The sequence below is a fragment of the Glycine max genome, chromosome 8 (assembly GCF_000004515.6).
Source record: "Glycine max cultivar Williams 82 chromosome 8, Glycine_max_v4.0, whole genome shotgun sequence".
In the NCBI taxonomy this organism is placed as follows: Eukaryota; Viridiplantae; Streptophyta; class Magnoliopsida; order Fabales; family Fabaceae; genus Glycine; species Glycine max.
In genome coordinates, this window is record NC_038244.2 from 32,707,468 (window position 1) to 32,732,147 (window position 24,680).

At 31.9% G+C, this 24,680-nt stretch overlaps 2 protein-coding genes across 5 annotated transcripts; one reads left to right on the top strand and one right to left on the bottom strand.

Annotated features, from left to right (window-relative positions):
- Positions 1 to 7,262: 7,262 nt before the first annotated feature.
- LOC100787470 (protein WEAK CHLOROPLAST MOVEMENT UNDER BLUE LIGHT 1) lies at positions 7,263 to 11,402 on the bottom strand. Of its 4 annotated transcripts, none has more exons than XM_014779264.3 (3): positions 11,119 to 11,379; positions 10,173 to 10,303; positions 7,263 to 9,233 (listed from the first exon to the last, which is right to left on the bottom strand). In XM_014779264.3, the coding sequence occupies exons 2-3, from the start codon at positions 10,257 to 10,259 to the stop codon at positions 7,560 to 7,562; spliced, it is 1,761 nt and encodes a 586-aa protein (XP_014634750.1). In that variant the 5' UTR covers positions 10,260 to 10,303; positions 11,119 to 11,379; the 3' UTR covers positions 7,263 to 7,559. The 4 variants fall into 4 exon arrangements, with proteins under 4 accessions (XP_014634750.1, XP_014634749.1, XP_014634751.1 ...); XM_014779263.2 differs by having other exon boundaries at positions 7,293 to 9,233; positions 10,173 to 10,318; positions 11,119 to 11,402; XM_014779265.3 differs by having other exon boundaries at positions 7,360 to 9,233; positions 11,102 to 11,380.
- A 1,354-nt stretch (positions 11,403 to 12,756) lies between these two features.
- Positions 12,757 to 14,535, top strand: LOC121175252 (uncharacterized). Its single transcript, XM_041017813.1, has 4 exons — positions 12,757 to 13,071; positions 13,149 to 13,362; positions 13,454 to 13,498; positions 13,824 to 14,535. The coding sequence occupies exons 1-4, from the start codon at positions 12,880 to 12,882 to the stop codon at positions 13,943 to 13,945; spliced, it is 573 nt and encodes a 190-aa protein (XP_040873747.1). The 5' UTR covers positions 12,757 to 12,879; the 3' UTR covers positions 13,946 to 14,535.
- Positions 14,536 to 24,680: the final 10,145 nt, after the last annotated feature.

The window sequence follows — 24,680 nt, forward strand, 5'->3', positions numbered from 1 at the left end:
GAAGAACCACATGCAATTGTTTGTGCTTTTATTCTTTCTCTCTCCAACCAAAGTGTGACGCGTTGCACTGCCTCTAGCTATGAGACAACAATCATATCAAAGACCAGCACTAATCTCATAACAAATACTTTTGTGAAGTCTCTAAAAGGTTACTCAAGCTCTTATATTCAACAACAAAACATTCTAAGAAAAAACAAGCAAACGTATTTGAAGTGAAATTTGTCAAGTCATTGGACAATAGAGTCTGCACTTAATTAACCATCCTTTGCTTAGCTAAGTTATTCTTTGTGTTCGAGCTTAATTGTTTATCCACTCTATTGAGTGATTTAATTCATTCAAACGTTTTTTTGTGAAAAACCATAAGTAACTTAGTGTTAAACAATACTTGGTGTCCTAGATTCAGAGGGAGTCTAAAGGTGTGTCAGTAATGGCCTAGAGAATACTATTGTAGCCTAGAGTGTTAGGATAGAATAGTTGTTTGCAATCAATTTTGATTAGTGGAACCCTTTACAAGTGTGTACAGGAGAACTTGGCGTAACTCTATTTGAGTGAACCAATATAAATCAAGTGTTTATACTTCTCTCTTGAGCTAATTGATTAGTATTCTTTTAAGCTTACTTGACACATTTGATCACACAAGTGTTATTTGAAAAACCTTTGTGAAACTATGTTTTATCTTGCATTGGATGACAATCATTCGTTTTCACTAAAATTGTTTTACACTCATTGGACGGCACAGTCAGAATTTGTGTTTTTACATATTTGTTTTTGAAAAGCTTTCCTTTGCAAAAAAAATTATCATATTTGCTAACACACTATTCAACCCCCCTTCTAGTTTGACCTTTGATATTTCATTTTGTTTTCTAGTCGAGGTTGAGTATGCAAGTCTAGGAAATGAGCACATGTGGTTGAGTCTGTGTTAGCCCTCAATGCATTTATCTCCTATTTCACTTCTAGGATTTCATTCCTGATGCAAGTTCTGATGTGTGTTACCCAAGAGCTCCGCTCATTTGCGCAACAATGGAGTTTTGACCAAATTTGTGGGGATATAGATTTTTGGATGTTAGTCTGCACTACTATCTTAGCTCATCTTCCTCAAGCTAGAAATTCTCAAAATGAAATAATATTTTTTATTAACAAAATGGATCCTTTGAAAAAATCGCAAAATGATGGGCAAGTGGTCTGACCTGTAAGAAATAGTATTAGAAAGACAACATTTAGCACAAGACATGTGAGGAGTTACATGGAGAAAAAATGAAGAAACAACAATGGAAGAGAAGGTAAAGCAAAAACTTAATGGAGGTTTAAGGAGCACCTACTTGAAGCTCTTGTGCTCTGATTACCACTTGATGGAAACTTGCTTGTGGAGCTTCTATGGAGGCTGGATCTTTGAGCTTCAATGAGGTCCTTTAATGGTGATTTTCCACCATGGAGATGCAGCGGAAGACAAAGGAGAAGAGGTAAGAGGTGGCGCCATCCACTAGGGAATAAGCCATGGAAGAAGGAGCTTCACCACCAAGATGAGCCTTTGATAAGAAGCTTGGAGAGGATGCTTCAATGGAGAAAAAGAAAGAGGGAGAGAAAGAGAGAGGGGGGAGCATGAAATTGAAGGAAGAAAAAGGGAGAGAAGTTGAACTTTGAGTTGTGTCTCACAAGACTCTCATTCATCAAAGTTACAACAAGTGTTACACATGCTTCTATTTATAGACTAGGTAGCTTCCTTGAGAAGCTTTCTTAAGAAAACTTCCTTGAGAAGCTTCTTTAAGAAAACTTCCTTGAGAAGTTTCTTTGAGAAAACTTCCTTGAGAAGCTAGAGCTTAGCTACACACACCCATCTAAAAACTAAGCTCACCTCCTTGACAAAATACATGAAAATACAAAAAAAAAATCCCTACTACAAAGACTACCCAAAATGCCCTCAAATACAAGGCTAAAACCCTATACTACAAGAATGGCCAAAATACAAGGCCCAAAAGAAGGAAAAACCTATTCTAATATTTACATAGATAAGCGGGCTCATACTTAGCCCATGGGCCCGAAATCTACCCTAAGGCTCATGAGAATCCTAGGGCCTTTCCTTGGATCTCTGGTCCAATTTACTTGGAGTCTTCTTGGCATTGACATCCAACACGGCTTCACAAAATTTGGTTATCAGATAATTGGGATGGACCACTCGACCTTTCTTTTCATTTATTGAGCATTTGTAGTTTAATATTTTTCTATTCTTCTGAGCTCAATTAACATTTCTTTGAGCCTTATTTTCTCACCTTAACTCAATTTTATTCTAAGGCAAATGATTTAGCTTAATTGAGAATTGTAACTAAATTTTAAATTTTGTGCTTACTTGACCTATCTTCCTTGTGAAGGGCTCAGAGGATACTACAGAACTCAAAATGGAATGTATGAGTAGTCCTTGGAAAGCTAAGAAAAATAAATTCAATTTTTTAAGAAATAAGTTTTGGCCAATTCTGCCATTTCGAGGGTCAAATTAAGCTTGGAAGTCAGAACCTCTACACTTGAATAATTGGGCTGTGAGTTTGGGCTTTGTTTTATGTAATTAGTTTAATTAGGTAGATTAGATGGGCCTAATCAAGGCTCGTTACTTTCTTCTGAGTAGTCACTCTATATATTAGTGGAAGTTAGTTAGTTAGTTACTTCATTTTGTAAAAAATAGAATTAGTTACTTGTGCAAGTTTTTTTCTTTTCTCTCTTTTTCTCTCAATTGTTCTTCATTCTTTTTCCTTTTTTCAATTCTGTTCCATCATTTTCTTGCACAAAATTTCATGGCTTTTCATTGGTGATGATCCTAGAGGGTTAAACAATTAATCAATCCAAGGATTCACTCCAAGCAATGCTGAATTTGAGTTCTGGTTTAATATTTCTAATCTTTGTGAACGTCCTTATTTCTCTTCAATCTTATTTTTTATTTTCATGATTGTGATTATGCTTAGGATTGAAAGCAAATTAGGTTATGGATTCATTTCCTAATTTCAGAATTTAATCATAGATTGATTGGATGATTTTCCAACCTAATTTGTGATCTCAAACAATTTAGGGAGATTGATTCGATTAAACTTTCTCTAATGCATTTGAGTGAACTTTCACACTCAACATCATTCGTAGTAACTGTGATAATTCTATTTGCATTGGTTTGGTGAATTGGATTGATGCTTTTAAACTTGAATTTTGTTATGTTCTTGTTTTGTTTTATTTCTTTAACTCTGTTTTTATGTGTTTTCGCATTCTTTTATAATCGCTTACAAACTGTTCGATAAAATTCTTCCTTTCTGTTTATAAGTGAATGAACGTATGAATCATATTGAATCATATTTTTGAGTTCGACCTAGGTTAATTTTGTACTACAGATTCCGAGTTTAATCTGTTTTTGGAATGATTCGACATTCGTTATCATTTATCATGAGCCAGAAGGTCATTGAAGTCACCCAAGATGCATTAGGGGTGAGAGTCGTCAATAGAGAGCTCTCTTAATAGATTCCATGAGTCACATCTTTTGTTTCTATCAGGAATGCCATAGAAGCCTGTAAATCTCCATGGGGGATGTCTAGGGTGAGAGATAATAATATCAATAAAATTTCAAGAAAATTAATGATTTGGTAGTAAAATGTTTTTTTTTCAAAATAAGGATAAACCATCACCCCTACCAAAACAATCCACTAAGAAGCAGTAATCATAACCCAACAAAACATTTACTTCATCGATTCATTTACGAATTACAAGAGTTTGAAAAAGGAAAAATACATTAGGGTGGAAAGTCCTAATCAAGTCACAGAGCTAAAGAATTGTGCTCGGGTTGCCCAAGCCCCGACAATTCCAGTCAAAAAGACTCAAGGTTCCAAGAGGTCTGGCTACTAGACTCTACCATTAAAAAAAGCTCAAATTTTGTGCCTTTGAAGGATTCAAGTGAGGTTATGATGTTGTCATAGTTCTGGACGTCCATGTTGGTGGCGTGGACTTGGCCGTAATATTTAATTTCTTTTTTTGTCATTAATGATTAGGTTAGTTTCCATGGAATCAACGTGGGGTGAGATTGCCCCTGATTGGTGTCAATAACTTCCTCATTCAAAGCTATCAGATCCTTTTTTGGAAATAAAATCATAGGATTTTGGGCAAATAGAAATAACCATACATTAACATTTTTTATCCTCCACAATAATAGGGTGAATATGTTGCCCCCACCCACATTATTGTTGCCATAAATATCAACTATTCATTGTAACTTCCCATGATTTGGAGATTCTCCTTCACCGCGTAGATATTTCAATTGACGTTGTGAGTTCATGCTTCTGACATCAACACTAGTTTTAGTTCCCCATGCATGTTTGCCATCATCAAATACCATGGTAAACATTTGCACAGAGGTCATCAGTGTGTCCTAGCATGTCGCAAAGGTAGCAGAAAGCCCCAAGTCTTTCATATTTGAAGGAAACCCTTTTCAGCTTTCCCCCTTCCTTGTTGATGCATTTGGACCGCTTCAAGGATTAATGAACATCCAAGAAAACCCTAATTCGCACATATGAGTGCCAAATATTTGAGTTATTCTTTTCATTGCACTCTAAGAACTCACAAATAATTGGCAAGACTTTTTACCAACAACCATAGAGACAAACCCAACAGGGAGATTGTGGACCTAAACACATAATCTAATCTTGAATAACAAGAGTTAGTTTGGAATCCCACCATCTTTGATGATGTTGAGAATGAGATAGTCCCTATCAAATGACCATGAGTCTCCCTTCAAAATGCATTGCATGTCTATCTAGTGGAAGAATTAGAAAAGGAAAATCTTGTTGCCAACTTCTTTGATGGAAACACCCTTTCTTGGTTACCATATGTCTACCATACATTCCTTCTTGATTTGAGTGTGGATTGATCTGATTGTGAGAAAACATCCCATGAGACGGAGGGAGAAATCGAGGATATCATACTCACTAACATCTTTTGGGATTATTATATCTTCGCCCTTATCTTCCAACGATAAAGCCTCCAAACTCAGTGATGCCATAAGGAGTAGAACAACAAAAATACACGATAAGATGAAAAAGCTAAAGCTTATCACGAGCAAGGAAACCCTATCTTGGAGAGAAAGCATCTCATGAGGAGATTTTTGTTTTAGAATTTCTTGATATTACAAATGTGTTGTATTATTTTAATTTATATAAACATATTTTTTTTTAAAAAAATATCTTTGTGAATTTATTTACATTTTTGTATTAGATGTGTTAATAGATATTTATGCTTATATATTTTTTATGGTAGTTATATTCAATATATATTTTAATAATATATAAGACATTTTTAGGGTAGTTATATTCAATTAAAAAATTAATTACATGTAATTTTTTCAATTACATAAAAATTAAATCACCATATTACATTTAACTTGGGTTGAGATATCATAGTCACAACAGCACATACCATAATGCAAGAGTAAACTTACCAAATATAAACATATTTAAAGATAATTAACTTAAACTCAATTAAAAATAATTGTCTAAACTTTATCATCTTTAATTATAATTGAGTATAAACATCATAAAACAACTATCAAATATCACCATCACAAGTCTTATAATCAAGCATCATCATGCAGCATCAATCATGATCATGGAATGCAAACTCTACTCCATGGAAATTTTCATCACTTGAGCGATCAATATTGACACATCCCTTAACATAGTCCATCCTCTTTGACCAATAAGGGAGCACTACAATTAATCCTATGGGAAATGAGAAATTTTGTTAGGATAAAATGGTTGTGGGGGTTGGCTTACTACAATAAAGCATACATTAACCTACTACAGTAAAGCCTGCATTAACCTTAACCTCTCTTGGAATTATCCCGCCCAATTTATCCTTTAGGCCCATTGACATGACCACCCTAAAGGTTTCCCAGCACTAGGTTGACGGCCCATCGAACACCCTCAACTTACATCCCTACTCATATGTCATAACAATTATGCATCACGTATGTGTGTACATACAATTTTACCTCACAACATCTTACATTCATTATTATTTTGAGGTTTTAGATACGGCTCCTCCATGCTTTCCATCTTACCTATGAGTGACCTTTCTCAAGGATCCAAGTTTCACTATCTAAAATCCATCCCTTATACATTTAAATGAGTTAACCTATTGTTTATGAAACATTTTTACAACTTTGAAAAGCAATCAGAGTTTAAAACATGAGGGGTGTATATGTGGAAAAATATTCACTAAGTGAGATCCCAGGGCGCTTAGTGAGTCGAAATTTCAAAATAGATCAAACAATTGACATCAAAGGGAGAAATTTGCCCTTCAACAATGAGTTTTCAAGCTACTTCAAAGAACACTTTATTAATGAAAACGGTGTGGGATGATTAAGGTCTAAAGAATATAAATGCAACGAAACATTAACTGAAAAAGTGATCAAATAAAGACTTAAAAATTGTGGGAAAATAATAAATTTGATTGATTGATTGTTTTGGCAAAAGGTCATTTACACAACTTCTTAGCACATATTTATACTACATTTCAAGATCTTATGTTGAGATAATTGTCTTAGTCTGTTTACAGAAGTCCCACAATCCCACTATGTTCCATTCAACTAATTATTTGAGTATTTCAGCTAACTTTAGTGGGTCATAGTCACAACGAGCTACTCATTGGTCTTCCTATATTTTAGGCACGTCCATTAAGCACTAGTGATTGTCTTATCTTTTCTTATCTCGAATACCAGCTATTGTTCCTTATAACCCCCATTTTTAAGGATCCACTATTGAGTGCCTTTCCAATTTTGAATTCAACTAACATCTACTTGAAAATATTAACTGAATATTACTTATGATCATTGCTAGATAAATATCTTGTTTTGGTTACCTTTATCTAAAGTTTGTTGATTCAGCTAACATTTTAATTTTTCGATTTGACTGTGAGAAAAGGTCCAATATAATTTGGTGCCAATATAATCACATCTATTTATAATATATAAATCTTGAATAACGAACTATGACATTGACAACTAAACTAACTAGATATCACTAGGACAACATTTTATAACAATTTTCCACTTTCTCCTAACCAAATGATTCTCACATCAACAAATTCTATTCCTTTTTAATTTTTCAAATGAATAAGTTTTGGGTTACATTCTGCAAAATAACTATTAGTTTTTTTTAAAGTAAAATGAAATATCATTAAAATAAGAGACCAGATTTTTATCACAAAATTTATGTTTGAGAATCATCCAAAACATATTTCTATTTGAGAATGAATCAATCAAATCTCCATAAACTCAAAGCTTTAGCACATATATTGCTATAGTAGATGTGTCCTAAAAGTAGACTTTTGTGCCTTTTCCCTTAGAATGGTAATTTTGTACTAAAGATTGAAATATTGAATAATAGAGAAGATACACCATATATATACATTAAATGATCTTATTTTCTCCTTGCAACCAAAGAACTTAATACAAATTATCACAATTGGCAACCAATACACAAGTTGTTCAGAAATTAGATTTGTTACTTAGTGTACTACCTTCTGTTGAAGGATTACATTCACTTGGTTGGATGCGTTTTTTTCTTGGCAAAGAACATTACAACTTTGGAAGGAAATAATGACTTCTTCTTCTTCTTCTTTTTGTTCTTATCTGAGGCTGATCCAACTTCAATGTTATTTGAAGGAACTTTTCCCTTAGGGCTTGATGAATCATGTGCAGGCTTAGTTGGAGTAGAAGTTTGTTCATCATTCAATTCACCAGGCTTCTTTTGTTTCTCTTGTTCAGCCCTCCAAGTTCTTAATTCATGTTCTACAGCTAACTTTCCTTCATTGGCCTTTTTGAAATTCTCGGTTGCAATGCTGAGAGATTCTCTTCTTACAGACAACTCCTCATTCAGTTCTTTTAACTTCTCCAAGCTTCTTAGTTCAGACTCCCTTGCTATCTGAATCTGAGAATTAGCAGCTTCGATCCTCATGTTCGCTTGCTCCTCTGCCTTATAGGCTCTCCTGCTAAGCTCATGATATTCTTCTAGTGTGAGTGTCACCATTGAGGAAGAGTCCTTGTCATTTTTGTTGCCTTCAGCTGATTTACTCTTCTCCAATGTTATGATTGCATCTCTGGCCAACATCTCAACAACCTTGGCTGCTTCTATCTCCTTATGTTTTGCCAATAAACTACTTTCCAATGTGCTTGATTGGGCTTTGGCTTGTTCAAGCTCTTCTTGGGCTTCAATCATCTCTTCCTGAGCTGCCTTAGCAAGTGATTTGGCCTCATCAGCCTCTTGTGCTGCTTTCTGAACTTTCTTTGGCAACTCAGTCATCATCTTTCTTGCTTCATTCTCTTTCATCTGAATGAAAGTTGTGGCTAACCTAGACTTCTCTAGTTCATCTTGGAGATTCGCAACCACGGCCAAAGCCTTTTCCTCATTTTTCTTAAGGGAAGTGAGAATCGACTTCTCTTTTTCTAGTTTCGATTTTAGCGACACAGAAGCCGCCCTCAAGCTGTTAACATCAGAAGTTGTTTTCTCTATGTTTAGCTTTAGTTCCTTAAGTTTCTCTTTTTGTTCTTTATAGCATTCCTCATTTACTTTTGATTCCATATATGTTGCTAATTCAGCTTTTAAATCATGCAGTAAGGAGGAAGCTGATTCCAATTTAGATTTTAGAACCCTGGCTGACAAAACTTGCTCATTTACTCTTTGGAGCTCCTTTTCTACTCCTTCAAGTTCCAACTTTAAATTGTGAGAATCTTGATCAACAACTCCTAATCTTTGTTCTTCTGCTTCCAAATGCGCGGTTCGCGTGGAGTTCAACTCCTCTTTTGTTGCAATCAACTCAGTAGTCAAGTCTTCAACTGCCTTTTCAATCTGCTTGGATGTTGCAATAGTCTCTTCTGCATTGTTGATTGCTATATCCCTTCCACTCGCCATAGAAGCATACTCCTTACGCACTGAGTCCAGTTCTCTTTCAACGAATTCAAACTCCAAAAGCGCTTCAGTAAGCATGGATTTTTTAGCCTCAAGTTTTGCCTTGGCTTCAATACTGGCTTCACTAGCAATGTCTTGCTCCATCTCTTCAATTTTGAGAATCACATGTTCAACCTCTTTTTTTGCCTCAAGCTCATCTTTTTCTACCTTTTCTAAGCTATTTTTGAGTTCTTCTATCAGCTTCTTAGTGTTTTCCAATTCCTCAGCAATTTCTTCCTTTCTAAAGTCTTCTGCAAGCTTGTTTCTCTATTCAACCAGAAAAATTAAAATAAGTAAAACTAGTGGTTATGAATGCCCCAAAGCAATGGGAAACAAGTATTTAGAGAATAAGTTATTAATCCACTGCAAGTACACTCATTCAATTGTAAATGCATGGTTTATCTACAAAGGGGGTAGTTCAATTGGTTGAACAAAGTGTCTGATTGTTGTAAACCCTGAAACCGTATTTAATTTCTATGGATAACAAAAAAATGCATGTTTTATCTATAAGGTTTAACTATTTGCACCATTATGTTTCAAACCTTATAATGAGATTACCACACCTTTACTTTTTGATCCATTACTAGAATTCTTCTAAAGTTCTGACTTGGGTCAATGGAGAAATATCCTTTTAGTATTATTTATGATGAATTATAAAAGTGGCTTAGTGACGTTTTTACTCCCTTAAAATTGGGTGTCTTTTTTAGTCTCCTAAATAAAAATTTATAGTTTTGGTCCCTTAAATTCATGAAGTGTTTTTTTAATCCTTCTTGAATGATTTTGGCCATTTTGATGCATAATTTGTGATAATTTTTAACCACAAAAAAGACTAAAAACTATTTCACGAATTTGAGAAACTAACAAATGCAAATTTTAATTTAGAGGACTAAAAAAGACAAATCCTTAAATTTGAGGGACTAAAAATATATTTAGGTGTATAAAATAATATTCTAAAGTTATGAAATGCATCAGTCAAGAAAAATATCTTCATCATTTAGGCACCAATGTGAAAACCAGAACCCTTTTAGTATACTCAGAAGCCACAAACACCATCAACCCCAATTTAATCATCAAAACACATGTTTATAATGTAGTAGTTCTCCATTTATTCTACACTAGGTATTTGCAAATGATGCTATACATACAAACCCAAAAGCATAAAGAAAATGTGAAGCATAAATACAATTCAAACAATATATATCATACCTCCTCCACCAGACTCTGGGTTCGACGAGATTTCCAATCAATTCTTCCTCCAAACTTGGACACAGCATCTTTGAAAGTGGATTCCATGGTGGATTTTGAAAGTGGCCCGTCTTTAATATTTCTCACAGGGTCTGCCACCAAAATTTCTGAAATTCAAGTGATTTGAAAATAGAAATAAAAACAATAAGAACATCTCAAAGCACAATCTCAGATCTTTACAAGAACAAAATTATTTAAACATTTATTGCCCTTCAGATATGACACAAAATCCTTATTCCTTCTTTTTTTACGTATACCACATAGATTATTGCTCAACATCAAATGCTTGTGATTTTTGTAAGAATAACTTATCTGCTTGTAATTATCTAGTATTAACTTTTTTATGTGCGTTACCCAATTGAAAGCTTGGATAGTGAACATATCGATTTTAAGAATTATGAGCCATATTATAGCAAAATGAAGAAAAGCCAGATAGAAGAAATTTAGAAAATTTATAAGTGTCCCACCAAATGCAGTTCATCATCTCCACAAAAAAATTAACATATTATATTAGGGAAATGATATTTGTAAAAGTAAAAGAGAAATTTGAAATGTAATAAATGATAGGATAATAAATATGAAACATATATTATACAAATTGTTGTATGAATTTTCCCATTTTACTTTTTTGACACAGAATTTTCCCATTTCATATTTTTATAAGAACAACATTTCATGAAAGTCTTATGCCCTTCAACAACAATTGATATCGAATTTCCATTTCTCTTTATGTCTTTCATCTTTTTTCTCAAATATTTGCAAGATGGTATCACCCTTCAAGAACAACGTTATGGCATACAACGGAGAGAGAAAAACGAAATGGAATCACATACATGTGAACAAAAAACATAACAATTAAGAAGAACGAGAAACCAAAAACAAGAACATACTAAAGAGAGATTGAAACCTTGATCAGAATAGGAATTGGAACACCCGGAAAAGAAGAAAATGTGGAAGAATAGAAAGAAAATAGGAATTAAAAGGTAATAATAACGTGTTAGGAGTGGTCTTATCCTACGATACGGTGGAAGAAGGAAGTAAAATGTTTAGGAGACGACTCATGAAGGAGGAAGGAACAATACAAATCTATCTGTTTACGGCTTCCTCCTTGTGTTTCCAAATCATGAAAAGTTCCTCATAAACGGCCTCGTCGACCAAACCAAATTGATACTCAAGTGTTTGGATAACCATTTGTCACCTTTTCCACCACAGGAATTATAAATAGAACAACAATTTAGGATAAATATGGTATTGGTCATTGGACACCTATGTTGGTACGTAGTACATATACCGTCCTATACCTCTTGTACATGAATGTTTTTTTTTTTTCTTTTACCGAATTTCTTGCCCAAAATCTAAGATATATCTAGTAAGAAAACAATTTTCATTCAAGAGTATGAAAAAAAAATTGAATCATACAATTATATATGAGTGATTTAAATTTAAATTTTATTTTTTGGCCAATATTATTTTAAAAATTATAATTATAATGATTCATGTATAATCTTATGTACTCTCCTACAAAAATATATATCTTTCTCATATATATATATATATATATATATATATATATTTGTCATTACACGAGCTTCTTTAAAATGATAATTAATATAATTTTGTGAAGGAAAAAATTGGGAGTAAACTCCTTGAATATTTTGTTTTGCATGCATTAATCCATAAAATCAAGTTGATAAATGCTAGAAACACATACTAAAACACATTTTTTCATTATTTGAAATTTATTGAAAATGATAAAAATTTATGAAACTCATATCATATTTAATAACTATCTCTCTTAATTTAACAGTTTTTAATAAATTTTAATTAGAAAAAAATTGTTTAGATAAGTGTATTAAAGAATGTGTTATTAACCCTTCTCATCAAATTATTTCTTTAATTTTTTCATTCATCCCACATTAAATGCTAAGAAGTTGTTGATGTGTACTCTCAAATCAATGTTGAGCACAACTTAAGAGGTTACTAATGCAAACAGCTAGACGGAGTTTTGGTGATATGACATTCACATATGTCTGCAAGGTGTATGCATGCTATTAAACATTTATAAGAAGTGAGAATTTTTAATATATTATTGTGAGAAATAGAACTATATATCTAATCTATATAATTGTAAACAATTCTGTTGTGTCTCACAGTTAAGGAAAAGAAAACTTTACCCATAATTCTATGCATTATATATATTATTTGTTTTTTCTTTTTTTCTTTCTTTGTTAAAGAGCTTTTGTGAACAACTTATTAAAGTTAATGACATCCTTTGTTATTATATTACTTTTCTTTTAGTTATATAGTGTGGATAGTCAAGAAATGGAAAGTAGTATAATTGATGTTTCGGCTGCTTCAAGAAAACGTAAAAGAGATGAAGAAGAGGAAGAAGAACTTGAACAAGCATTTTTCATTATTGTTAGTGTTGTCACTATGCTTTTGGGTGCACTGACTTGGTATCATGACAAGTACTTTGTTAAGGAACCTGCCCAAAATTTGGAATTAGAAAGACATAGTTTCCTCAATCATCTATTCAGGGAAATAGAAACTGATTGCATTGAACAATTAAGGGTCAGTAAAAAGGCATTTTTTTAAGCTTTGTAGAATTTTACAAGAGAAAGGGCAATTGGTAAAAACAAGAAATGTTTCTATAGCTGAAGCTGTGGCAATGTTTTTGCACATCCTTGCTCGCAACCTAAAGTATAGAGTTGTGCACTTTAGTTATTGTAGATCCATGGAAACAATAAGTAGGCAATTCAAGAATGTCCTGCGAGCTATAATGAAAGTAAGCAAAGAATATTTGAAGTTCCATGACTATAATCTAGAGGGCTCGATGGAAAACAAATGGAGATGGTTTAAGGTAAGTTTGTCATTTGTTAGTAATTATAAGGTACTTTAAGTGATTACAACTTATTTTTTATTTTGAAATGTTTTTAGAATTCGATTGGAGCACTTGATGGAATACATATTCCCGTAATAGTTGTTGCAGAAGATAGGCCTAGATATCGTAATAGAAAAGGTGATATCTCTACAAATGTTTTAGGAGTTTGCGGTCCAGATTTAAGGTTTATATATGTGTTGCCTGGGTGGGAAGGGTTAGCAGGAGATTCTCGAGTTTTGCATCATAAAAATTGTCTCCATATTCCAAATGGTAATATCATGAAAATGATGAAACTTTATTTATCATATAAAAGAAATATGCATATTTTTTTATATATAATATTTTTTTAAAACCATTGTAGGTAAATATTTTCTTGTGGATGCGGGGTATACAAATGGCCCTGGATTTTTAACACCTTATCGAAGGACTAGATATCATCTTAATGAGTGGATCGGAAACACCCCTCAAAATTACAAGGAGTTATTTAATCTTTGTCATACAAGTGCAAGGAATGTTATTGAAAGGTCATTGGGGTATTGAAGAAAAGATGGAGTATATTAAGAACTCCTTCTTTTTTTATATAAAAATACAAATAAGAATTATTAATGCTTGTTTCATGCTACATCATTTCATAAGAGATGAACAACAAAGTGATCCAATTTTGGAAGCCCAAGACTTGGAACTTTTATCTGTTGTTGACAATGAGTTAATCAATCAACAAATGGAAAGAGTTACAAATAATATCGGAGATGAAGTCACAACTATCCAAGCAACTGAGGAATGGACAAGATTCTGTAATACTTTAGCAATGAATATGTTTGCCACCTATCAAATAAGAAGAAACTTTGACTAGGGAGATATTTTTAGTGGATTTGGATTTTGTTTCTTATGTGTAATTGACTCTATACTCATGTATGTGTGATACTTTGAATTTTTGTATTTCATAATACTTTGGATTTTGTTTACTTTTTATGTGTAATTAATTTTATACTTTCCTAGAATGCTAATTTGACATGTCTCACCTTTATATATATGTAATTATATATGTGAGATTTTTTTTTTTTTTTGTCTAGAGAAATGGAATCAAGCAATGTGAAGAACAAGTCAAGTGGAAAGAGAAAGATGTTTGGTGAGGACACAAGAAGTTACTTCGCATGGAACTTGAAAATGGAGCATGTACTAGCTGATATCTGCTTAGAGATCAAAGAAATTTGGACAATAAAGGTGATGGAAATTGGAAAGCAGTAGCATATAGTACTATAGCTCAAATTTTGTCCAAGCGTTTTGGAGTTCACCTCATGATAGATAATGTTAAGAATCATTTTAAGCTTTGGAGAACATGGTATGGAATTGTGAGAGACATTCTTAGTCAAAGTGGATTTGACTGGAATAGCACAAAGTACATGATTACCATTGAAAATGAAATTGCATGGAATGAATATGTAAAGGTAGTCAATCATCTTTTAATTTTATTCAATTGTAATTATTATTTGTGTTGTTATTAACATGTTTCTATTTTTTTTCAAGTCACATGAAAAGGACGAATGATTTTGATTCAAATTCATTCCTAATTGGAATGATATTGTTGACCTATGTGCAAAGGATAGAGCTACTGGACTCCGAGCAGAAAATGCATTAGATGCAGATGATATCATGAGCAAAGAAACAAATGAAGAGGAAGCAATTCATAGTGTGAGTTTTGACTTAGAGGGATCAAGTTCCGCCACAAGAAAAGCATTCGCCCAAGTAAGAGTGGAAAGAAAGAAGGGATGATTTCCTCAATGAAAGAAGTAGCCGAGTCATTAAAAGAATTTGTTGAAGTGACTAAGTAGAAAATGGAAAACAAAAAAAAAAGATTGAGATAAAAGAAGCTTAAGAAGTGGTACATGAAGTGGTGAGTGAGCTAGATAATATACCTAATTTTAATGGTGCACTTCGACATAGAACAATCAATTAATTGACAGAAAATCTCATTAAGTTTACGATTATAAAAGTTCTTCCATTGGATGAGAAGGAGGATTACATCTCGTCTTTTGTGCCTTGATGCCAAATTACAGGTACATTTGATATCATGACAAGTATGTTGATGTTGTATAATTATGTTTTACATTTATATCTCTCATTTTATATAAAAATTATGTTTTAACAAATATGATTTGTTTAGTAGCAGTTAACATTATGTTTTCTTTTGCAGAAAAGATGTGAAGGAATTCTTGTGCTAAAGCAAATGCAATTAGAAAATTTGGAATTATTTTGGAAGTTAGACTTATTTTGTGACTAGATTTTGCTTTAATCCAAGCTTTTTTTTTGGTGTAATTGCATTATTGATCAATGACTTCTACAGAAAATAAGTTTTATCTATAGACTTCTAAATAACATTCCAAGGTGAAATCATACTAAATATTTCTTATGTTATGTTGTGAGTTTTGTAGTGAGCCGTAAATGGAATAATGATTTAAATAGTTAAATTAATATATTTTTAATTGAAATAGATTAAAATAGTACATATTTATTGGAATATCACACTCAACAAATAGTACATAGAATTTATTAATGAAAAAAATAATTATTTTATTAAAAATTTGTTTTATTCAAATATAAAATTTAAAAAAAAAAAGAATGCATTTGATTATTTTATCAAAATAAGAATTTTTTAAAATGAAGAAATTCAATTTCTTTATCCAAACACAAAATTTTGAAAATAAAAAAATTCAATTTCTTTATTCAAACACAAAATTTTAAAAATGAAGAAATTCAATTTTTTATCCAAACACAATTTTGAAAATAAAGGAATTTAAATTGAGGCATTTAAAATTCTCAAAATTTAAAATTCAATAGAATTTTAAATTTCTTCATCCAAACATATTCTTAACTTCTTCGTTGTCTATGGCAAGATTCTCATAATCTTGGTACCAACTAAAAGGTGACCTACACCTTCTACAAATTATAACACCATGATTTTTCTACCATATGTGATTAAGTATTTAATAAAATAACTTAAAAAGAATTATTTTTTTATTGAAATTGGACTATGTAACAAATTAATAGTGTGAAACGTCACGGTAAAAGAAATTTTCTTGCAAATTTTCCTATAAAACTATTTTTTTTACAGCATAACTTTAAAAAAATTACCAATTACTTTTCTACAAATTTATTTATACGATGAATTTTTGAGGCCTGAGTCTAGCCTACGATGAATGTTTGAGCCTAGCCTAACATAATAGGAAAGTTAAAGAAAAAGGAAAGGTTAGCCGGAATAGGAAAGCCAAGCCAAAATAATGAAGAATATAAAGGGGTGATCAAAGTCTGCTAGTTTAAAAAAAAATTAATTATACCAAAAAAATAATATAAGTATATATTGGTATCCAAAAAATAATATATATATATATAAGCCTATCAGACTTTTTAATAAGCCTAAGCCTGGTAGTCTATTTAATTTAATAGACTTTTAAAAAAGCTTAAATCTAACATTTTAATTAAATAGGTCGGTCCAGACCAGATTTTATATAAACGTAGGCCCCTATAGATCGATTTGACCTATTCTCACCCCTATTTATAAGCAAGTAAATAATATAATACATTCAATTTATTAAATTTATTGTTTACAAAAGTTTTAACGATATTTTTTATAGTAAAAAATAGCATAAGATGAAAACTTTTAGGTAATTAACAACAAATTTGTATATTAAAAAACATGATACCATGTAAAATAGGAGGAGTAACATAGATGAAGTCTAAATTTAGTGTATTACAAGTAACAAAAAGAAGACAAACAAAATAAATTAGTTTGTATATAAAAATGAAATGGTATATGATAAACTGATATAATAAACACATATGAATCGATCAAAGTATTTTTTAATTTAGAAAATAAAAATAAAACTAGACATTAAAATAAATAAATAAATAATTAAAAATTTTAATCTTAGCTAAATTTGTAGTTATTTAAAATCAAAAAATATATAAGTGATCGATTATGAAAAGGTATGACTACGAAGCAAGATGGGAACCAATATGTTAGTCTCTATACCCATTCTCTCTCACTAAAATTAAAATCAGAAAACAAAATAATTAAAAAGTATTTTAATCTTATCCAAGGTGTTTCACCTTATCACCCACCTCAACATCACTCACCTTAGCCTGAAGGTCTTTCACCTTATCACCCAGGGTTGCCAGCTTACCCTTCAGTTTTGAGTTATCACCTGTCAAAGTAATATTTCCATTCAAAGCTTCGTGAAGAAAGGTCCATGCATCCTCCAATTCAGCCTTCAACTTCTCACCTTTAGAGGAAGGATTCAAAAGAAAATGTTGAGCAATAGCTGTTGCCCATGATTGGAAAGCCCAATAGTTTGCCTGGTTGGTGCCCTGGTCAGACTTTTCCTAGATGTCTCGGCCATGGTCTGAAAGAGCACGCAAACCAATAAGATTTCAGGGCTGGAAATCTTTGGAGAAGAAGCTCCCAAATGTCATAGCCAAAATAAAAGCGATAAGATAGGAAGGTGAAAAATCCAAAGTTTGTTGCTTAAGTTTCTTGGAATGATGATGCCCAGATGGATCCTAGGAAAATCTCCTATGTTCATGGTGTCTTATTTTATGTTTGTTCTTGTCTGCTTTCTCTTTATCTTGGCTTTCCTCGTCTTTCTAAGGAGGGGTAGTATCCCTAGGCAGATCTTTTGGGATGTCGAGACAACATTCAGATTTCCTTGAGAAGCCCGATGTTTCTAAAAGAAGAAAAAAAAACTCAGCCACATAAGCAACTCATAAACAAAGGTTAAGCATACCCTTCTTTAACAATTTTGGCATCAGGGGTTTGAGAAGAGTGCATAAGCTTAGAAACAAAATAACGGAGCACCCCAATGAGAACCATAACCACAGAGAGAGGGATCAGCCCCCAGTCTCTGATTGCTGTATCCAGCACCAGATCTTCTGCCATTGCTCTAATTCCTAGTTTCCTACAACCCCATATGAAATTAAAGCTGCTTATAACTCCAAAATATATTTTTTTAAGGTAAAGTGCTTGTACTATTTGGCTTTGCCTATTGAATTTGAAGAACTTACCGTGCCGCACTATCTGATTCGGTTTCGCGGGTTCCCAAAACAAAACCGCGATGCGTCACGGTCTCACGGAGAAAAATCGGTCCAAAAGGCGCTACAAATGGAGGATTCAAGGATGGTGCAGGGTGAATTTAGGAAATTGAAGACAAGTGAGCGAACCCTAATTTCGCGATGGAGGAACAAACTCAATACTAATAATGCACTTCGTTTTCATCGTTAAAAAAACTCAGTCGCATGCTGCGTTTCTTTACGATGCCCTTATAAAAAAAAAAATATCGACAAGCTCGTAAATTAACTGAGATTTTCTTTTGTAAAAAAAAAATAGTTTTCTCTTTTTTTAAGAACTAAGTTCTATATACCTCTTTAGAAACAATCACTTTTTTTGAAATTTTTTTGACGGTTTTTTTAAATTTAAATAAAGTAGCCCTTCTTCCGAAGTGTTTTTTTTAGGAATGAATAGAACACATTATTAAATTTGATGTAGTCTTGCTCTATATAATTTTGTATTGATAATATTAATATCAATAATTTATCTCTTAATAACATAAATGACTATTATATGAATAAAATAATAAGAATTATAAATAACTATTATAATTTATGAATAAATATTAATTATACTTTTGGTCTCTTAGGTTATAATTATAAATAAGTTCTTTTAAGTATCACAATAATATAATTATTCTGTGAGTTAATCTTTTTTCTTTTATTAAAAATTGGTTAAATATTCAATTTATTTTTCAAATTATTTTAAAATATTCAATTAGGTTATGAGTTCTTTGAAAACTAAAATAAGATTTTCTAATTTTTTTTTTTAAAAAAAGTCTCAATCAAGTTTTTTCTTCAAGAAAGTGACATCATTAACATGAAAATTTGAATAATTTTCATTTACAAAAGTGACAATTTTTTACCTTCACTGTATTTTTTATTTTTAAATTAAAAAAATAATAAATCTTAAATATAATTTTAAAATAATAATCTTGAACTTTTTTCCATTCTTCCTTCGATATCTTTTTTTTTAAAAAAATTACACAAAAAAATTTATAAGAAACAAAGTATATGCGAAATATTTACACACACAATTGATAACGAGTTCGACTAATTATGTCTGCGTTTTTTTTTTCATTCAAATTATTCTCTTTCTTTTTCTTCTCTGTCACTCCATTCAACCAACCCTTAGAGAGGATAGTCGTTCGTTAAAGAAGTTTGGATTGTCACTATTGGGTCATGTTCCTAAAGCTTTTTTTTTTCTTCTTGTTTGATGAAATGTGTCGCCACGGGGTTCAACCAGGAATGATACACTGGGGCAATCAGGAGCTTTAGCCAATCTCTCCCTCAAACTTCTTTATTTTATTTTTTTTTGGAATAAAAACATTACTAATGATATATAAAATAACAATTAATAATGTATGCTACTACTAAGATAAAATAATATATTGATTAATAGACCTGATAATTAATACCACTTATGCATTAATCTTTTTATTAATATATATTCTCACTAATTATAATTTAACTCAAAGAGATATATACACTTATTAATAAATCTTATTTCTATATGACTTTTCATTAATTGTTATCATCTAGACTAATTATATTTTGTGTATTATTATAAATCTCATATATCTATTTATATATATCTAATTATCAACACTAATTATTATTAAACATTATATAACATATTTATATATTATGCATAATTATTATGAAATTTAATGACTTTTAATTATTATTATATTTGATTTGTTTGTTCCTTTTGCTATTTTGAGATTATTATTGTGAATGTTGTTTGATTGTTATTCTACATTTATATTTGTGAGAACAAAAGTCTTTTAAATTTTCAAAAAAAAAATTGTATTGAGTTATAAATACATGTAATTTTTTCTTGTATACTTTGAAAAAAAATGATTTAATTTTATGCATAAAACTAATAATAATTTTTATAAAAGTCATTATTTATTAAATATGTCTTTCTTAGAAGTTGTATATTTAAATAGTTAAAGTACAAAAAAAAATTCAACTCACCTTCAATGGTTTTCAAATCCTTCCCCAATTCAACTCACATATTTTATTGTGATAAGACTTGGTGATGACTTGTTGATGTTGTGGCATGTTATGTGTTGCCTACTACATACACTAATTGATTTAATTACATTTTTTTCTCATGTATTATAATCTTGTCAAAACTCGCATTATGTGTGCTAAGGATCCCTACCAAAGATTAGACACCACTTAACAATAAAAATTACTTCGTAACAATACTATGATGAAAAAAAATCTTATCAAAATAATATTTGCTTTAGGCAATACGTCCATTTCCAATTCTCATCATAATCTAATGTCACACCAATAAAATTTATTAAAAACATAACAAAAGACTAATGAAAGGATATTTACTAAGTTTGTTAAAAACATCTAACAAAATTGCACAATTATAATACTAAATAGAACAAAAGTACAATTAAACCTACAAATAATAATTAATAGTAATTAACGTAAATAATTATTATAAATAATGAAAATAGTATTGTTATATATAATTATTATAAGAGATTAAAAACTATTTTGGTTATCTATAATTGTTATAAATAATTAAAATAATGACTGTAATAGTCATTTTTAATTTTGTACCATAAAGCAACTTAAAAAATCATTTATTTCACAAAAGGATATTAACTAAAAATATATTATCGAAATCTTCTTTATCATAAGAATTCAAACTGTCACATTTTCTCTCTCTCAAAATTTTAAGAACTTTTTAAAACAAAATTATAAATTTAAAAATTCATCCAACTAATCATGTTAATTCTTTGGGTCTATTTTATATTGTAAAATTTTTTCTTTACTTTGGAACAATACCATTTTCAAACCATTCCCATTAAGTTAAAAAAGAAAACAAAATGCAGATTTAGTCAATAATATATTTGTATTGATTTACTCTTGATAAATTTGTTTGAATCTTGTCATTGTAATACAGCTATTGTATATTTGTCTTTTTCAAACGCTTATATTTTGATTCTACCTCTCTCTTTGTGTTCTCTGGCAAGTCTAACAAAGCCAAAATCAAATATGTGGCAAATATACCTTAACGATTACCAATTGAAACTAGTATCAAAAAGGGAAGGCAAGAGCAATATAAATAAAAGTAGAAATCCTAAAGTCTCGGCCGAGGAATGAAGGAACTTATTGATTAAATAATTTTGGAATTCATATATTATACCTTAATGATTACCACACACACAATCAATCATAACTAACTCTCATATTGGCGGCAATTTTGATAAAGTTTGTGCATTTTCTCTCTCAATATAATAGGATTAATGGAAATCAAGAAAACCACAAAGGAGAAAAGAAAAAGAAAAGAATGTCTCACCAAAGAAAACAAGAATGCCATTGAGTTCCTTGATGAACACGTTTTCTATTATGACGAGGAAGATGAGCAGTGGTTTAAGGAAAAAGATGATCAGTGGGTAAAGAACATACCATGCTACAAAGAAGACACAACCAAAGTAGTCTTGAATTCAGTTGACTTCAACTTTGACATGCAAAACAAAGATTTAGATGAGTTCTTGAAGGTTCTTAGCACTCAAGATTCTTCCCATTAGCCTACCAAAGTTCTTACTCCCGCCTCTAAGGTTCCTACCCCTCAAAGAGTTCCTGATCCTATTATTGTTGTTACTCCTTGATCGAGACCGTACCCAAATCAAATAAACATGAAAATGCAGTAACTAGGAAGTGATCCTAGGTCGTTTCCCAACGAGCAGTGACAAACCAAATGTTCATAATATACTTGCAGTAACAGTAACGATTGGGGGGGCGGGGTTTGTTTGTTTTGTGATTAAAGAGCAGAACAAGTAAACTGGAATACGAAACTACTAATATTAAAAACGAGTTGTTTCCTCTGATTCAGAAGTCATTCTCTTATCCTGGGTTATGGAGAATTCGTCCATAACAGTCAACCACTTAATCCAACCCTATTTCAATTTACTAAGCGAAAATCAACTTAGGGTTTTCAATACGTGATTAGGCACCACATACACCAGTTAGCCCTTCGTCCATTAAGCATGAACGCAAGTTAGGCTCAGAGGCAATTAATCGAACACGAAGCGTGCACTGATTAATATTCACGAATTTGGGATACTGGTGAAGGGAGAACTGCCAGGAAACCACATTACAAGCGAAACCTCAAAGAGAGTTGGGCTTCGTCCGCAAAAGGAAACAACACCAGAAAATCTAGTCTTCCATGGATTCAAACAGAAAACGCAATTGAAACATGAAGCAGAAACGTAAATGAACAGAAACGTAAACAAACAGAAATGTAAAATGGAACAGAAACGTATATGAGAGTAGAAGAAGAAGCAAGAACGAAATTGTAATTAGAAGCAGAAAACGTAAAATTGCATTACGAACTCAGAAGCATCAAAGCAGAAAAACGAAAACCCTAAAACAAAAGCTCTGAATAATGAATAGCATAACAGAATGCCTTGCATGAATCCCAAGGCTGCTATTTAAAAAGAGTCACTCAAAGTCACTGGGCCCTATTACAATACTCTGGCCCAAAACGAAATAAACACTGAACAACATAAAATAAAATTGCGAAATTTCCTAATTAACTAAGGTAAGCGCTGCTTAATTTGCCCTCTTCAAGTCCATAACCAAAATCCGGATTAAGCCCAATGTTTCATTAATTCCTGAAATTAGATTAAAAACATCAAATTAGCTAAATGAGCCCAAATAATAAAACTGCCTGATTAATTGACAATTAAGACCAATCAGTAATTAAAATGGTGCAAAAAGGGTTTAGAAAATAGAAGAAAATGATGGCACATCACTCCTCCTATTTCTTGATGGGTTCAGGTTCCTTCCCCTCCCAGAGTTCATGCTCTTGCCGCTCCTGCACCTCATAGGGTTTATACCTTTGCCGATTTGGTTTCTGTTCCATCTGCCCGTATAGCTTGGGTTCCTGATCCTGCTGCTCCTACACCTTAGAGGGTTTATACTTTTTCCGATTTGGTTTTTGTTCCATCTGCCCGTACAGCTCGGGTTCTTGCCCCTCAAAAGGTTCTTACCTCTCAGGTTCCTGCCAAGTCACTGGAGGAGACATTCAACAACATTGAATCTGAGCAGGTCCATGTGCCGATCAGTTACCAACACCACTTGCTTCCGCAGAATATGAAGTCCAATCTCATCATGTTAGCTGGTGGCTCATCCCGATCGGTTCCTCGCAAGAAATACATACATTGGAAAAAAGAAGAACACATTTTGTTTCTCCTTGGGCTTGAGAAAGATGAAGAGAAAGGATGGAAATATATTTAAAAGAAATTTGTTCCATCAAAAACTCTATCTCAAGTTGCAAGTCATGCTAAAAAATGCTTCAAACGCAAAAATGCCCCAAAGAAAAAGAGGAAAAGTGATGAAGCTTGCTTGAGAAGCTTCTCTAGAGGTTGGATCTTTGAGCTTCAATGAGGTCCTTCAATGATGATTTTCCAACATAGAGATACAATAGAAGATAAAGGAGAAGAGGTGAGAGAAGGCACCATCTACTAGGGAATAAGCCATGGAAGGAGAAGCTTCACCACCAAGAGAGTATCTTGGATAAGAAGCTTAGAGAGGAAGATTCAATGGAGGAAGAGAATGAGGGAGAGAGAGAAAGTAGCGTAGAAAGTTGAAGGAAGAAAGAGAGAGAAGTTGAACTTTGAAGTGTGCCTCAAAAGATTCTCATTCATCAAAGTTGTGACAAGTGTTACACATGTTTCTATTTATAGTCTAGGTCACTAACTAAATGAAATTCATTTTCATTTCATCTTAATCTAAGAGGAATATTTCAAGGATATGCCAAAGGCATCTTAAAATATTCTAATAATATGTCAAAGGTATCTTAAAATATTCTAAGAATATGCCAAAGGCAACTTAGCATATTCCCTTTAAATGCCACAAGAATGAAAGGTGTGACTCTAGCACATGAGAAAGGAATATGCCACAAGAATATGTCAAGGAATATTCCACGAATATACCAAAGGATGGAAAACTACACACACCCCTTCAACACCCATGTCAAAATACACTAAAATACAAAAAAAAATCCCTACTATAAAGACTACTCAAAATGCCCTGAAATACAAGGCTAAAACCCTATACTACTAGAATGGCCAAAATACAAGGCCTAAAAGAAGGAAAAATTATTCTAATATTTAGAAAGAAAAGTAGACTCATACTTACCATGGGTTCAAAATCTACTCTAAGGCTCATGATAACCCTAGGGTCTTCTCCTGCATATCTACCCCAGTCTTCTTGAAGTCTTATATCCAATGCCCTTGTGGGTAAGATTGCATCAAAAAGGAGAAGCATCCATGCCATAACCTTAGAGGACATTAACATGATTGTTACTCCCTGCATTGATCAACATAATTGGGTTTCTCCTCCACCAAATTTTGCAATGCAACCACATGAAATACAACATGAACAATATATGCACCAGTTCAACCTACATAATTCATTTCATCAAATAGATAGATATAAAAATTTTAACAATG